Source organism: Enhydra lutris, unplaced genomic scaffold (assembly GCF_002288905.1).
Source record: "Enhydra lutris kenyoni isolate GAN:26980312 unplaced genomic scaffold, ASM228890v2 scaffoldscaffold20, whole genome shotgun sequence".
Taxonomy (NCBI): domain Eukaryota; kingdom Metazoa; phylum Chordata; class Mammalia; order Carnivora; family Mustelidae; genus Enhydra; species Enhydra lutris.
Window position 1 is genome coordinate 429,893 of NW_019154104.1, and position 18,170 is coordinate 448,062.

Here is an 18,170-nt window from a genome sequence, read left to right on the forward strand (position 1 = left end):
AATACTGTGTGAAGTGTTGGCAATATTCTCCAGCACGTGAGTGCTCAGTAAATGTTAAAGTTGTAAGTGCTGCTCCTTCTGCTACTACTACTACTTCCTCCTCTTCTTCCTTTCTCAGCTCTCCTCTTTTTGCTGTATGAAAGGCAGACACCAAGTTCTAGTAATTCTGTAACCTATATGTTTTTTCAACAAATAGGTCTAAGTCCTTAGCTCTTCAGCTCTGTCAGTCTGCCTCCCTGCTTGCCTTTCCAGTTTTTTCATTATTCATATATGGTATGCTCACATTGTCCCATCCAGCTTTATTGCATTCTATTCTGTTTTCTGAAAGTGCCATATTTTCATACTCTTCATTCTTATTGGTCATGTGATTCCCTCTGACTGGAACAGACTCTTCCATCTGGCTAATTTTTAGTTCTTTGAAATATTGTTCAAAGAAATGTATCCTTATGTTTTGAGTGTTTGCTCTGACTTCTTACCACATACTAAGTTTCAGAGTCTATATGGTCTGTGAATTTCTGACATTTTGTTTTTAAAGATTTTATTTATTTATTTGACAGAGAGAGATCACAAGTAGACAGAGAGGCAGGCAGAGAGAGAGAGAGAGGGAAGCAGGCTCCCTGCTGAGCAGAGAGCCCGATGCGGGACTCGATCCCAGGACTCTGAGATCATGACCTGAGCCAAAGGCAGCGGCTTAACCCACTGAGCCACCCAGGCGCCTGAATTTCTGACATTTTTAGTTCAACAGATAATCACTGGGCATTCTCTATATGATATGTATTGTGTTGAGCACTGGGAGGTATAAAAATAAGACTAGACTCTTGTCTTTAATTAATTGAGAATCTAACGAGAAGAAACCAGCTGGGGAAGAATAATCATTCATTTTCTTTGCTGTCTCTCCCAGTAGACTGTGAACACTTCAAGGGCAATGACCAAAATGGAATTTTAAGCAGATTAATACCAGGTTACAGAAATTTTTCTGAGAGTAAAAGACTAGGTCCAGAAAGAGAAGCATGAAAACTCTGACCCAGATCATCAAGCCCAGCCTCTAATTCCTCCCCTCCATGATCTATTATGGTGACTGTGGACAGAGCCTTACAGTTTTGAAGCTGAGAGTTTTAATTTCAGATCATAGGTAGGAAGTGCATTATCCATTATTAAAAGATTTTTAATCCTCAGTAAATATTATAATTGGAAAAAGTTGAGAGCTATAATTTTCTGGAAATAATTTTTTTTTTAAAGATTTTTAAGATTTTATTTATTTGTCAGAGAGAGAGGGAGAGAGAGCAAGCACAGGCAGACAGAATGGCAGGCAGAGGCAGAGGGAGAAGCAGGCTCCCCGCTGAGCAAGGAGCCTGATGTGAGACTAGATCCCAGGATGCTGGGATCATGACCTGAGCCGAAGGCAGCTGCTTAACCAACTGAGCCACCCAGACGTCCCCTGGAAATAATTTTTAAAATCAAAATTAAGTATAGGATTACAGTAACTCCCACATACATTTCTGCTTACTTATAATGAGAACATTAAATAAGCTGAATTTGCATAACATGTAATCAATATATAAAACTTAAGAACAGCCTAATTTAATTCTAATAGTTCTCATTTTACTGAAAAAGAAGGCAGTCCAATTACAAATAAATTATCTGTGTGGAGATCACATAGTTATGAATAGAGAGGTTAAAATTTGGATACAAGACAGAAAAGTCTACCAAAATTCTTGTGAGAATGTAATGCCTAGTGGCTTATGTACCTTGTACCAATTTTCCTGCCTGCTGGTCTAGTGGTTTTCCTCTCAGTCTAAGTGGGGTTACAGAAGTCTGTGACAAGATGTTGGAGAGAAGATTGGCTGGCATTTAAGAATATTGTCTGAAAACTCAGCTTTTGCTGAGTTGGCATATGCTCTAGCCAACCTGTTTACTGAAGTGATGCTAAACTTAAGGAGGTGTAGTAGGTTTATTATTGTAAATATTTTTAAAGTCTTGAACAGAGAAGACTAATTGGATTTAATGCGTGAGTTTACACATGTATAAACAATCTGCCTACTTATACCTAAGAAATGGCTTGATGAAAAGCTGTTGTCATCCAGTAAAATATTTTTCTTGTCTAAAATATGTTCAGGTGGGGAGCCTGGGTGGCTCAGTCCGTTGGGCATCCGACTCTTGATTTCTGCTTGAGTCATGGTCTTAGGGTTGTGGGATTGGCCCTGAATGGGGCTGTGCAGTCAGCCTGGAGTCTGCTTTTCTCTCTTTCCCTCCGCCCCTGCCCCTGCTTGTGCATGCTTTCTCTCTAAAATAAATAAATCTTTTAAGAAATAATGAAATATGTTGAAGGATTTTTAAAATAGGAGAATCAAGTTAATAATGGATTTTTAAAATAGAATCAAATTAATGCTAAGAATTAATATGCATGTACGTATTTTTTAGTTTTAAAACTTGCATATGGTATATCTCACTTAAAACTCGGAACAAGCCTATGAATAAGTTTTCCAAAGAAATCCGAGGTTCAGAGAGAGAAACTGACTAGGCTTAAACCATAAAACCAGAACAAGTGGCAACGGCAGAATTAAAATTCAGTTTCTGGTCTTTAAATCCAATATATTCTTATTTGCTGTGACTTCAACATTTTTTGAGTGGTAACAGATACTACCATTTTCTCGAAATGAATCCTCATAAAGAATTAATTCTTAATTCTTTTATTATTGTGACTGGTTATAAGGACTGAAAACCCACGTAATCTTTCTCACTTAATGTGATTTTATCCTATAGATGCCTTTGCTGCTAAGTAAAGTTTCTTTTTCATTAGGTATCTCCTGCTTCTCATAAACTCCTAAAAGTGAATTGTCCCTGACAATGCTGCCTTAATCTCAACTGAGATTTCTTTAGCAGTTAACTAGGAAGTTATTTCAATCTCCTGTATTGATTATAAAGTACTGTGTTGAGACAACTATTCATCTTTATACCTTAAGCAACCTATTCTCTACCAGACAAGTACCTAAAACTTTCTTACTTCCCACTTGGTTAAACTTTCCAATACATAGTTTTTCTCTGCTGTAGAATTAAACAGTATGCTTCAAATTCTTGGGAGGGTTGTTGTTTTTTTTTAATACCTTGATTTTCTCAACATTATCTATAAAATGAAAGTACTTAGTCTGTATAGCCAAATAATGTTGTACACTTACAAGATACTATATTGTGTATAGATTGGAAGTGGGCTATGTAAAATCTACTTTTATATTTTAATTCTTATACTTTTTTTCCCCATCTTTCCCCTTAGATTTCCTTCATGGATACATTTCATAGCATTATTATGTGATGTGAGAAGTTTTTTGTTTTTTTGTTTTTTTTTTGAAGTAACATGGATTTTATACTACAGAATCAAGAGATTGGCTTTATAGGAGAAATTGATTTATAAAAAGTGGTACAGGTTTTTGTAGATAACCATGACAACATCCCATATGAATGGGCATGTTACTGAGGAATCAGACAGCGAAGTAAAAAATGTTGGTCTTGCATCACCAGAGGAACCTCAGAAGCATCGAGAGATGGCTGTTGACTGCCCCGGAGATTTGGGCGCCAGGATGATGCCAGTGCGTCGAAGTGCACAGCTGGAGCGCATTCGGCAGCAACAGGAAGACATGAGGCGCAGGCGAGAAGAAGAAGGGAAAAAACAAGAACTTGACCTTAATTCTTCCATGAGACTTAAGAAACTAGCCCAGATTCCTCCAAAGACTGGAATAGATAACCCTATATTTGACACAGAGGAAGGAATTGTCTTAGAAAGTCCTCATTATGCTGTGAAAATATTAGGTAAGTAAGTACAGCAGTAAAATAGAAAATGCTTTACTTTCGTTTCTCTTGCCTTAACATGAATATGTACAGGAAGGAAGAAGAGTATAATAGAATGTTAAGTAGTAGCAGTTTGAATTCAGACCAAGATAAGTTCTTTTCTTGCAAAGGCCATATAACCAATCATCATCATTGTTTACTTTTAATCACATAGAGCTAAAGCGTGTGGCTAAAATGTTCATTCACTGCAACATGGATTTTAGATATAATCTTTGAATTAATAATTTCTACATGTGGGCTAACATAGCCTTGAAATTCACCTTTTATTTCAAACTCAAACTTTTATATCAAAATTACTGAAAAGCAGTTTCAGATTTTGAATTTCTGATTGCCTTGAAGTTTGTAAAATTGTAATGAAATTACTATCTGTAGCTTATAATCTATTTGGTTTTCTTTAATTAATGACTGCCAATAAGAAGAAGTGGAGCTGTTCCTATGGCATCATATACATAAAACACGGCTCAAAACTTCCAAATTCCATTCTGTAGGACAAAAAAAACTAGCGCCATGAGTTATTAGTAGATATAAACAAAAATAAATCTGTGACCAAATAAATTTTGAGAACAATGGGTTAAATAAGTTAAACGTCTTATTACAGGACTTCAGACCCTTTAGAGTGCTAATATGCATTATGAATCTGCAATGGAGATTCAAATATATGTTTCCAGACTTAGAATATTTTATCATTGAACTTACTGTCTTCCCTTCCTACACATAAATGCACACATGTGTGTACACACACACACACACACACACACACACACAAAATTGATCAGTGAACTGGTGTTAGGGATATATGTTAATTTGTGTTCTCTTAAAACCAGGCTAACCGGGGGTCCCTGGGTGGCTCAGTGAATTAAAGCCTCTGCCTTCGGCTCAGGTCATGATCCCAGGGTCCTGAGATCGAGCCCCGCATCAGGCTCTCTGCTCAGTGGGGAGCCTGTTTCCTCCTCTCTCTCTGCCTGCCTCTCTGCCTACTTGTGATCTGTGTCTGTCAAATAAATAAATAAAATCTTAAAAAAAAAAAAACAAAACAGGCTAACCAAAGTTAAGTATTCTATTTGGCATTTATTATTTATAGATGTGAAAATAGGGCTACTTCCACTTTTCTGTGGAAGGAGAGACTTTTCATTGTTGTTTTGCCATTCATTTAAGTGTCTATTGAGCTCTGTACTCATACCATCCTGTGTGATATCTACAGTAATTCTATTAACAGGACTCTATGATCTCCATTTTGGAAATAAATTGAAATTGAGTTAACTTAGTGTTTAAGATTTCGAGCTAATAAGTGGTAGGGCCAAGTTTGAATTTGCTTGATATAGATATGCAGTTGGTGTACTTCAGAGAGTTTAAGAATGATGTCCACCGTGCTCTTCACTCACTGGATCAGAGCTCTTGCTACTAGGAATGGAACACCTTTTTGTAGTTTTCCCAAAATACCATAAATACTAGATTTGTTCCTCCCAAAGTCTCTTTGTTCTAAGTCTGAAGCAGTTTCTACATATCCCATCATCATCTTCATTAAAATTTATTAAGGAACCACGTTTCGTGAGAGAAAGTAATGTTTATGCTTCTCTGTGTTTTAAATCAGATGTGTTCAGTGATAGTGAAGTCTGGTAAATGCCTTCAGGTATTATAACTATAGTGAAAACAGGGAGAGAGCATCTCCCTTGTTGTCCTACCCACCACTATCTTGCAGTGTATTCAATAAACTTCTCTCTCCTTTAAAAAGATAATTATAGTGAAAACAGAAAAAATACATATTTTCAAAATATATTTACCTAAAAGGATTTTATGCTCTATTTTCCAAAGAGTTTTGTTAGAGTAAAAATATTTAATTCCTGATTACCTCTTACTGGCCCTCATCTCCCACCACTCTGTTGTTTTTGTTTTTGTTTTTATTTATTTGAGATAGGGAACAAGAGCAGGGCGGGAGGGGCAGAGGAAGGCAGTGAAACAGGCTCAGCACTGAGCAGGGAGCCCGACACAGGCCTGGATCCCAGGACCCTGGGATCGTGACTTGAGCTGAAGGCAGATGCTTAAACAGCTAAGCCACCCAGGCGCCCCTCCATTGTTTTTTATTCAAATATTGTTGTAAATATTCTCTGACTTGGAGAATGAGTACATTGTAATGTACTAGGCCCAAGCCTAGACTGATTTTTCCTTTTTATTGGTTTTTGTTTAAATTTCCTTCAGATTAATGTATTTGTCCATTTGCTTTATTTAGATCAGGAAGAAAAATCCATCTAATAGATAATATTCATGTACCCTCAGTAAAGAAACAAATACAGCTTAAGCCAGATTTGCTTTAGTGAAACTTTTTCTTGCCTAAGCACAGAAGATTGGAGACATTTCTCTCAAATTTTTTTGCTTTTTTTGATTTCTGTTTATATGTTACTTGTCTAACTTTCCTGCAAGTGTAGATTAAAGGACAGCTGTATTTTCTTCAGCTTGCAATCCACTGTGGTTTTCAAAAATACCTTTGTGCAATACCTTGAATTTAAGGTTATTTTACGTATTTTGTTTTAGAGTAGTTCAAAATGTTTTACCAGCAGGGCAGTAGTTCAAAATATAGTACCAACAGGGCATCAGTAGCTGTCCCTGTAATTACCAGGTGCCACCCAGGTGGCACTTGGGTGGCACAATTGGTTAAGTGTCTGACTCTCAGTTTCCGTTCAGGTCATGATCTCAGGGTCATGAGATCAAACCCCCCACCAACCCTCTGAATCAGGTTCCACGCTCAGCACAGAGCCTGCTTGAGATTTCTCTCTCCCTTTCACTCTGCCCCCCTTCATGTTCTCTCTCTCTTAAATAAGTCTTTTTTTTTTTTTAATGTAACAGGTGTCTGTAATTTAATTTTTGAATAGGGGGATACTTAATATTTTGAAAAATAAGTAATATATTTAATGTTGATAGACTCAACACAAATGTGTTAATTTTAGGAAACAAAAAGTTAGTGAAAGTTACAGAGTTATTGCCAGTCAAAGCTTCACTTTTGGATGTACTGAGTTTTAAGTTTTCATTTTAAAATGAAGTGTAATAGCTTTGTACCAAACATTTTTTCCCTGTACAATTTGCTAACACATCAAACTACAACAGAAGTACTCCCTTAAAGTTATGTCTCCCTGCCAGCATTTTGATTAATAAACACATGCCAGAGGCAACTTCTCAGCCTTTTTCACAGCCAGAAACAGCCACCTTTGTTTTAAATGAGGAAAGGATGCAACAACGGATTTCTTTCTTTGAAAGAGAACCATCAGTTTCCAATGATACATCATCATTTATCTGTGAGTAGCGAAAATACTATTTTAAGAATTGAAAATGTGTTTGGAAGGTTGGATACCATGGGTAGTTGTTTTTAGTGAAAGGATTTATAAACTACGCACTGTTTAATAATAAAAATGCAGGGATGGAATTGATAGAAAATATTTAGAAAGGATGAACTGAACTTGCTTGTTTAAAAGCAGTCAGAATCTTATTAAAAGGGGCACCTGGGTGGCTCAGTCTGTTAAGCATCTGCCTTTGGCTCAGGTCATGATCCCAGAGTCCTGGGATCAAACCCCGAATCAGGCTCCCTGCTCAGCAGGAATCTGCTTCTCCCTCTGCCCCTCATCCCACTCGTGCTCTCTCAAATAATAAAATCTTTTTAAAAAATTTTAGAATCTTATTAAAAGTTAGAAACTGGTGATTGAGAATTTAATTTCAAATAAATGATATTAATATTATAAATTATAATAATTTTGATATATTAGGGAAGCTTTCCTTAAAATTGGCATGAGTTCTTAAAACTTGGCTTTGCTTCAAATAAAATCTCATTGTCTTTGTTCTCTTTCATAAGCAAAACAAACTACTTTGTGAGGGAAATTCTGAGAAAATAACAAAGCAGGTTAGAGTAGGATGAAGAGGAGTAGAATCATTTTTCAGATACCTCTTGATTGCAGGTGCCACTGCTTTTGTTTTTGTATTCACATAGAAGTAGTTTTGGTCCAGGGTTACAGACAAGTAAATATTTAAGAATAGAATATTTAAAGGGAATAAAGGAGGAAACATTGTCATCTGTCACATATGAAGAGACCTTAGGAAAGGCATATCCACCCACCCATACACACCAGTGATGAGCTATCTGTTTTGTGGTTAATAAGGAGACCCTTGAAATTTGTGATTAGGGGCTTTCTAATTCATACCGGATGCTATTAATGTGAAGATAAAAGGTACCCCAAGGGGCAGAAAACTAGGGTAAGTAAAATACTTCATTATATTAATTAATAGCATGTTTCAGTCTTGATTAGTGTCTACATATTTTTGCCATGTCTCTGAATATTCAGAGGTAAAGTCAGTAATAGTATTCCTGTATTTGATGTCACAAAGTAAAATACATCTTCCAGATTTCTTTCTGTTACTGACTTCTGACTAACCATGGGATATACTAGAATTTTGCTAGACTGTGGTAAACGTTTTTAAAGATTGGCTTTCAGTAAAGTTTATTTAAAGTCAACAAACACAATTCCAATGCCAATAAACCTTGAGTTCAGCTTACTTCTGAAAAGCTAGTAATTATTATTAAATTTTTCCTCAGCTGCTATAGATGTTTCCAAGCTCTTTTAGTCATTCTTTGAGGAACTTTATTTTCCTGGGAGTAGCATAATTAGACTTATGGGTACTAGATTTAATGTTTAAAATGTTGGGTCTGTTTGAAAATTTTCTGATTTGTTCAGATTGCTAAAATTAGAGCTAATCTAGAGTAAAGATTAGAAAATTAATTATAATATATGTAGTCATGTAATGTTTGGTTGTTAAATGTACATAATTCTACTGAGAAATAATTAACTGCTATACCAGTCTTTGACACATTGCATCAAAACTTCATTCTACTTATTAAGTAATAATTGATTTTAGCTTTTGCCCTTTTGCAAAGACTTGCATCATTATATCATGATATGTTCAGAAGTACAGGACATCTTTCAGTATTGGAAAGGGATGTCTAGAGTCAGATGTAGAGTTTAAATACTTTTTATTTTCATATAGTTGCTATTGACTTTAGACAGTTTACTTAACTTTTCTAAGCCTCAGCTTCTGGATTTTCTTGAGGACCAAGTGAAAAATTGTAAATAAGTATGTGGCACACTGTACCTTTGACTAAAATTTAGTTTGTTTTTTATTTTATTTATTTATATGGGGGGGCAGGAGGAGGAGCAGAGGGGAAAAGAATGTCAAGCAGATTCCATGCTGAGCGCAGAGCCGAACATGGCCTCAAATCTCACAACCCTGAGGTCATGACCTGAGCAGAAACCAAGCGATACTTAACCAGCTGAGCCACCCAGGCACCCTAAAATTGAACTTTTGCAAGAACTGGAAGCTATCAGAGATCATCTAACCTTTTAGTCCATGAAGTTAATTTGTGGATCTTAACCAGTAAATTTTCATTTTTTTTTAAAGATTTTATTTATTTATTTGACAGAGAGAGAGATCACTAGTAGGCAGAGGCAGGCAGAGAGAGAGAGGAGGAAGCAGACTCCCTGCTGAGCAGAGAGCCCGATGTGGGGCTCGATCCCAGGACCCTGAGATCATGACCCGAGCCGAAGGCAGCGGCTTAATCCACTGAGCCACCCAGGCGCCCCTCATTTTTTTTTTTTAAGTAACAGATTTATTAAGATATAATTCATATGGTGGCCTGGGTGGCCGCTAAGCATCCAACTCTTGGTTTCAGCTCAGGTCATTATTTCAGGGTCATGAGATTGAGCCCTGTGTTGGTCTCAGCTTTTCTCCCTTTGTCCCTCTCCCTCTGCCCCTAACCCCACTCACTTGCACACACACTCTCTCTCTCTCTAAAATAAATAAATCTTTAAAAAAAAAAAGATATTCATATACCATAAAATTAACTCTTTTAAAGGTGTGTAATTCATTGAGTTTTTAGTTTATTCGTAAGATTGGCAACCATCACCACTGTATAGTTTCGGATTGTTTTCATTAAAAGAAACTACCCATTAGCAGTCACTCCCTAGTCTCTCCTCTCCCTAACAACACTAGTCTACTTTCTGTTTATAGATTTGTTTATTTGGGACATTTCCTATAAGTCAGTCATACAATACATGACCTTTTGTGACTGGCTTATTTTTATGTAGCTTATTATTTTCAGGGTTCATTGTGTTGTAACATGGACTAGTACTTCATTCCTTTCCATGGCTGAATACTCTGTTCTATGGACATGCCACATTTTGTTTATCCATTCATCTGCTGATGGAACGTTTGGGTTGTTTCCAGCTTTTGGCTTGTTGTAATAGTGTTATGAATACTCACATACAAGTTTCTGTTTGAACACCTATTTTATATTTCTTTTGAGTATATATCTAGGAATGGAATTGTTGATCATATGGTAATTCTGTGTTTAAGTTATTGAGGATTCCAGAATATCTGTTTTGTGTTCTTACCAGCAATGTGTGAGGATTCCAGTTTCTGTACATCCTTGCTTCTACTTGTATTTTATGTCTTTTAATTTTAGCCATCCTGCCAATCAGTAACTTGTTAAGAGCTAGAATAAAATAGAAAACATTAAAATATATTGCACATAGGTATTTATAAATCTTATATTTCAAATAGGTTTGTATATGCTGGGTTAAAATAAAATATATATACTTTTTATTTACTTATTTATTTTAAAGGTTCTATTTATTTATTTGACAGAGAGAGAGATTACAAGTAGGCAGAGAGGCAGGCGGGTGGTGGGGGGGTGGCAGCAGGCTCCCTGCTGAGCAGAGAGCCTGATGCATGGCTCAATCCCAGGACCCTGAGAACATGACCTGGGCTGAAGGCAGAGGCTTAACCCATTGAGCCACCCAGGTGCCCCTATATACTTTTTAATGAATTGCCAACAGAAGTTTGAGAAATACTATCCTGCTCAAACCCACTCATTTTATAGAAAGGCCCAGAGACTTGTAGTGAGTTGTCCAGTGACATATAATGCAACTAACAAGTGATGGAGCAATAATTAGGACCCAGGTATTCTCAGCCCAGATTTGGGGCTTTAGTTACAGTTTTTCATTGTCTTACCATTTTCAGAGGTAAGATTTTTCTGTGCTGTGTCTCTTAACTGTCTTTGCCTATATACTTAACTGGTATTTGTTTTTAATTTGTAACCCAATTTGTTAATGCGTAATTACTGTTCAGGATTTTTCACGAGCTTCTGATATTTTTTTTAAAATATCATTTTGACTTGGCCCACTGATGACCAAAATTCAAAGATCTGAATTTTTTGTTCTTAAATTTGGAAAGAAAAAAGAAGTCTACCTTTGTTTAAGCAAAGCTTTCCTGAATGAATGTTCTAATTTTGATTCAGCAGATAGATATACTGGAAACTGATACAGTGTCCTCATACTCAGAAATACTAAGGTCCTCATCTGAATATTCAGTTTGATTGTCTAATTTAGGAGAAAAGAAATATTTAAAAGTTTCAGGAAAAAAGTTATAAAGTTAGTTGAAAACTAGAAATTTCTGAGGATAGGTTAAAGAAATTGTATTATTTGAACAATGAGATAGAAGATTCTTATGCTAGAATAGATCTCTAGGAACTATCTCCATTGGGGTAAATGATAACATAAGTTAAAATAAGCAAAGTTAATCCAGGATAGGTGGTTATCACCATTACTTTGAAAGTTCCTTAGAACTTTCAAGATGGAGATTCCTTAGTTTCTTTGGGTAATTTTATTTTTTAACCTTAAAGCTAAAAATTTCTCCCATATGACTGTCTAGAATCTTGGGTATTTAAAGATAGAATTTCAGATAGAGCAACTCTTGGTTTTTGCTTCCTGTTGCCTAATTTAAATCTTCATTCTTGTATCTTAGGCTACCAGGAGAGGGCCAAAGAGAAAGGAGAAGGTTCATGAGGTAGATTTGTGGATTTATGTGTATGTTTGTATTTATCTGATTAATTGTATTCCAATGCCAAATATAATTTTTAGGTAATATGTAACAGATAATATAATAATAGGTAATATGATACATTTAGATAAATAATTTAAGTGTTATAAGAGATGTTAGAGAAGATGATGGGAACTTAAAATAATTTCTACTGAGCATCAAGTAAGAGGAAATAGCTCTAACTGTGGGACAAAGAATTTAAACTAGAGCTAAAGAACTTTCTTGTAGGGAAGCTGTAGCAGACTAGAATTTATCATCAAAGCCACATTTGCTGTACTTGCCTTTGCCTTCTCCTCTGCTGTGTCGCCTTTTCTGCCCTCCCTCTCTCCTGCCTTACTATGGTTATGTCTCTGCTGCAGTACTCCCTTCTTTGTCCACTTCCCTCTCTGCACTGTGTCATTCTTTCTCACTAGCCCTGTGATTCTCCTTATATCTTTCTATTTTTCTGTCCATCTCGCTGTTTATCCTTTTGTTTTCCCTGTTGTGTCTGCTTATGGGAGTGGGAAAAGGAGTCTGTATTCTCTGAATTCTGTCCTCTCTTTATTGTGTATCTTCGTTGTTAATTATAGAAGAGGGTGTGTATTTGACAGAACTGATTTAGTTGTATCTGATTGGATTTTTAAAAATGCCTTCTGGAATTGTTCAGAATGTTTCGTTTGTTGTAAGTGAACAAATATAACCTGCATCAGGCAATGGAACATTTCTTTAAGTGTCTACAAAAATAACTGTTCTTGAATAATGATTATTTGTAAAGTGCTTTTAAAGATGTACAATGTAAGGGTGCCTGGGTTGCTCAGTTGGTTAAGCATCTGACTTCAGCTCAGGTCATGATCTCAGGGTTCTGGGTTCGATCTCCACATCAGGCTCCCCACTCAGCAGAGTCTGCTTGTCCCTTTCCCTCTGCGCCTCCTCACACTTGAGCTCACTCTCTCTGTCTCTCTCTCTCTTTCAAATAAATAAAATCTTAAAAAAAAAAAAAAAAAGATGTACCATATAGGACCTAAGAGTTTTTTAACCTACAACTAAATATTCTGACCTTTGAAATTAAGAATTTTATATGAAACTTTTTGAAATGTGAATGAGAATGTGTTTCAAAGTGAGAAATTCCTGCATTGGTGTTACTCACAGTAATTTTTCATTAGACATCAACTTTAATATCAAAGAAAAGACCCTTTGTCAGAAATACATTGAGAATTTTCTAGTAAAGAACTGAGTAAACACTGAACTCATTTCATTTATCATGATCAGTATTTTAAGACTAATGCTGTAGGTATCTGTTGCTTTCTATGTGATTTTAAAACTTATTGGACAGAGGCAGCATCATTTTTAATGTCTTTAAAATTGATAAGCCTTTTTTTAAAAAGGCTTTTAAGAAAACACTAATTTCATCAGAGGGTTTGTATCACTTAGTATTTTGTATTTTCTCTTTATTTTTTTTTAAAGATTTTATTTATTTATTTGGCAGACAGAGATCACAAGTAGGCAGAGAGGCAAGCAGAGAGAGGAGGAAGCAGGCTCCTTGCGGAGCAGAGAGCCCGATGCGGGGCTCGATCCCAGGACCCTGGGATCATGACCTGAGCCGAAGGCAGAGGCTTTAACCCACTGAGCCACCCAGGCGCCCCAAGTATTTTCTCTTTAAATACTCATTTGTTTCAACTACATATAGTTTAGTTCTTATCTTCCAGTCAATCTACATATATTTAATGAAGTTTTAAAAATTCACTGAGTGTCTGCTGACTTAATCTTTTCTACTTGTTCACCAGACATTTTTAATGAAAACCTTTGGATCTGAAGGATGAGAGTACTTTGAGCAGCTTTTCTGCATGGTATTATAAAAGTAGCATTTGCAGGGTGACTAAAACACATGGATTATATGCATTATATGTATGAAGATGCACAAACAGCTAGAGAAAATTCCTTCTAAAGATATGTGGTAAGATAGCTAGAAGGAATAAGCTCCTCTGAATACTGACCTGTGTACATTACATGCTGCTGTACTGGGCAAAAGACATCTCGGGACAGCTTTTCCAAAACAGATAAACAACATAAGCAAGCCCTAGAATCGGGGTGGGGCGGGGGAGGGAGTTTATCTTCTTTTATTCCCTTGGTGTGGCAGAAAATCATTGCCTTAAAAGTTTGAAGAAGTGGATTCTTCATCCGGGTGCCATTTTTTGTTTATGGCTTAATTTTCTCCAGAGATTTGATCTGAATTATGTATGTTTCTAGTTTGGAGGGTTTGAGATTGTTTTTTAAATTGGGAAATGTTTGTAAGGGTTTTTATGAGGATTAAATAAAATCCCACATATGCATATAATATGGTATTCTATATATTATTATTTAGTAATGGAGTGACTAAAATGTAATTTGGGCCAAATATATATTTGTAGTTTTTCAAAAATGGTTTGCAGTGTTTAATTTTAAAAGCTGAGCTTAAGTACAAGTGATCTCAATTCAGTCTGATAATATTGGTTGATGTAATAAGTCTAAAGACAATTTTTTTTTTTAAAAGACATCTATTTATTTATTTGACAGAGAGAGGGAGAGAGAGAGATCACAAGTAGGCAGAGAGGCAGGCAGAAAGAGAGGAGGAAGCAGGCTCCCTGCTGAGCAGAGAGCCCGATGTGGGGCTCGATCCAAGGACCCTGAGACCATGACCTGAGCCGAAGGCAGAGGCTTTAACCCACTGAGCCACCCAGGTGCCCCTAAAGACAATTCTTTTTTTTTTTTTTTTTTTTATTTTATTTATTTATTTGACACAGAGAGAGAGAGATCACAAGCAGGCAGAGCAGCAGGCAGAGAGAGAGGGGGAAGCAGGTTCCCTACGGAGCAGAGAGCCCGATGCAGGGCTCGATCCCAGGACCCCGAGACCATGACATGAGCCGAAGGCAGCAGCTCAACCCACCGAGCCACCCAGGCGCCCCCCCCCCCCAAAGACAATTCTTAAGAAAGATAATTTCATTGGAAAATTTTACTAATTAAACAACTAAAATGTGACTAGGACTTAAAGAGGTGAAAAAGAATGTAAAAGTTGGAAAGAATGTTTAAATGTTTAAATTGGTCTTGATGTTAACCTAATGATCTTGAACGTTGAGCCCCGTTAAATGTTTTTATATTTCTGGCATTGGCAAGGTCCTTAGGTTTCCCACAATACATTACTTGTATAGGTAGGTACTAGGTCATTAGCCTGTTTGGGACTCTTTTGTATTATTATGCATTACAGCTTTCCTGTTCCTGTAGATCTGATCTTATTCCCTGACCTTCTGAGTGAAAAACATTTCCAGTTTGGCCTGGAGTTGTTCGTTTTTTTTCCTCCTGAATCTTAAACTGCTCCATGGTCTTTGTGGCTTTAGAATTCAGTATGCACAAATAGCCAGATTTCAACTTTCTCTGGAACCTGCATTCCCTTACACTGTCCGTTTTTGGACTAACAACAAAATTTCCTATTTCCTATCTGAGCAGTGTCTGAACTATGAATTGATCTGAAATAAGGTCATTGATCTCAAGTTGCATCTCTCATTAAGTCGTTCCTAGTTTGAGTTACTCTTTCTTACTTTTCCTAGTTTTTCTCTATGATTTATGACTACACTATCTTATTTTATACTTAAAATATTCTAAATATGAGAATTATATGCTGTGTTTACCACAGAGCAAAAAAAGGCAACAAAAACTATTTGCCAACAAGGAAATAGAATAACTATAAAAAACAGAAAAACTCAAGATAGCAGTCATTTAGTATAGAAGAAAATAGATTTGATTACCTTCATCTTAAGTATATCATGTCTTAAAATACTATAGTAACTGATGTAATAAAGCCTTTAAGTTAGTGGTTCTTTTTTTTTTTTTTTTAAAGATTTTATTTTATTTTATTTGACAGATAGAGATCACAAGTAGGCAGAGAGGCAGGCAGAGAGAGAGAGAGGAGGAAGCAGGCTCCCCGCCGAGCAGAGAGCCCGATGCGGGGCTCGATCCCAGGACCCTGGGATCACGACCCGAGCCAAAGGCAGAGGCTTTAATCCACTGAGCCACCCAGGCGCCCTAAGTTAGTGGTTCTTAACCAGAGGGTACATTATAATAAATTTAAAATCAGTACATTATATTTAATGACATATCATTCAGGAAAACACAGAAGATTCTGATTGTATTTGAGGTAGAACTCAAGACGTATCTTTGCAAATTCTCTTACTCTCATAAATATCCTCGATTAAAAAATCATTGCTCCAGGGGCACCTGGGTGGCTCAGTGAGTTAAGCCTCTGCCTTCGTTCTGCTCAGGTCCTGATTCCAGGGTCCTGGGATCAATCCCCACATCGGGCTTTCTGCTCAGCAGGGAGCTTGCTTCCCTCTCTTTCTCCCTGCCTGCCTCTCTGCCTACTTGTGATATCTCTCTCTCTCTCTCTCTCTCTGTCAAATAAATAAAATATTTAAAATGTAAAATAAAAAATCATTGCTCTGATAAAGTAAGAAAAGGTAGTTACATTCAGTATGTTCTGCATAAGACTTTAGGGATATTTATATAATCAGTATAATTCCAGTCATTAAGAAAAAAAAGAAAACTGGGCGCCTGGGTGGCTCAGTGGGTTAAGCCTCTGCCTTCAGCTCAGGTCATGATCTCAGGGTCCTGGGATCGAGGCCCACATCGGGCTCTCTGCTCAGCGGGGAGCCTGCTTTCTCCTCTCTCTCTCTATGCCTGCCTCTCTGCATACTTGTGATCTCTCTCTCTCTGTTTCAAATAAATAAATAAAATCTTAAAAAAAAAAAAAAGAAAACTAATAGAAAAACAGGCAAAAGATAATTAAAAAGTAGATGAAAGAAGAAATACAAATGACTGCTAACCTTGTGGAAATATATTTAACCTCACTATTATTCAAAGAAACATTTTTTTTTCCTAACCAGATCACAAACAATGGAAAAATTAATAATCCTTAATTTGGTCTGTTTGTAGGAGCAGGCGCTCAAGTTAATTACTGATAGGAATATGAGTTAGTAGCAGTCTGGAGGGCAATCTGTGAATATGTATCAAAGTTTTAAATGTTTTTATTATCTGATCCGTAGTTTTGGGTGTTTGTTCTAAAGAAATGAAAAATAACGGATTGCAAAACATTTACTATGTGACCTATGTAGTTAAATCAGCATTTTTTTAAAAAAAAGTTTGAAAGGCTGTGTGGTATAACAAATTAACACCTGTAATTATGGCTGGAAGATAAAACAACAGCTTTTTTTTTTTTTTTTTAAACAATGTCAGTATCGCAGTGTCCTTATGGGTGACTTTGGTACCAGGAGAGATGAACACAGAAGTTCCTTTCCTTTAAAAGTTTCAATGTTTTGGGGGTTGAAGAGATAATAGAGAGATGGTTATATTTTGGCCTGACTAAAGTTGCTTATTGGTTACAGTCAGTAGTGAGATCTGAAGCCCTTGGTTTTTCTCATTGCCCTGACAACCAGTCTGAGCTTTTAAACGATTACTGAAATTTTAAACAGGAATCTCGTTATCCACCCAGTGAAGTCTAAGATAGCCCTCCTAAGATTGTAGACAATTACTGCCTTAACTGCTTTGTTGGTCTTGTGGTTCTTTTTCCTTTTAAGATTTTTAAATGTTTTCCTGTTTTGCTCTAAAGATACTCTAAGCCCATCGAATTCTTTATACTCTTAGGAATTCTTTATACACTTAGGTAATTCTGTGCTAACCTTTTGAATTTGATGGAATCTGATGTTCCATATTCTTTTTTTCCTCCCAGGTTTACTATATCATATTTGACAAATAAAATTATATGTATTTAAAGTGTACAACATGATTTGATGTATACATTGTGAGATATCTAGCACAATTAAGTTAATTAACACATCCATAACTTCAGTTACTGTGTTTGTGTGTAGTATGGGAATGCTTAAGATCTATTTTGAGCAAAATTCAGGCACACAATGCAGTATTATTGACTACAGTCATCATATAGATCCTCAGAACTTACCTTAAAAGCAACAGTTTGTACTCAAACATCTCCCAGTTTTCCCTATCTATACTCTTTCTTTCTAGATATTATCTTAGCTTGTGGTTAAATTCTAGCTACTTCTCAAGTTTTATTTAGCTCTGGGTCACATGATTGACAGTTTCGACTTTCCAGTTTTTCCCCCTAGTTATTTGCTGCTTTTTAAATTGCTGAAGAGCATATCTGTGTATTTTATAGGGACTAAATCTGTTTTGATTTGGGAGGAAAAGGGTAAGGAACCTCAAGATTCAACTGAAGAACTATTCAAGTCTGTGAAAGAATTTAAAGTAGTATTATTTAAGATACATGTATGAGAATCAGTAGCTTTTCTGCAAACTGTATGAAGAAAACTAACAAAAAGATTTAAGGTGAGAGGGTTTTTTCCATGTGACTGTGTATAAGACAGTAGTACCCACTGTAAGTTTTTCCC

The 18,170-nt window shown here is 36.3% G+C and overlaps 1 protein-coding gene across 1 annotated transcript in view; it reads left to right on the forward strand.

Annotated features, from left to right (window-relative positions):
• The first annotated feature begins 3,374 nt into the window (after window positions 1-3,374).
• LOC111148772 (membrane palmitoylated protein 5) overlaps window positions 3,375-18,170 on the forward strand; it is a 55,515-nt gene continuing 40,719 nt past the window's right edge. The window contains exon 1 of the mRNA XM_022505572.1: window positions 3,375-3,804. Within this exon, the coding sequence (XP_022361280.1) occupies window positions 3,438-3,804 (367 nt within the window). The 5' untranslated portion in view covers window positions 3,375-3,437. The remainder of the gene's footprint in view (window positions 3,805-18,170) is intronic.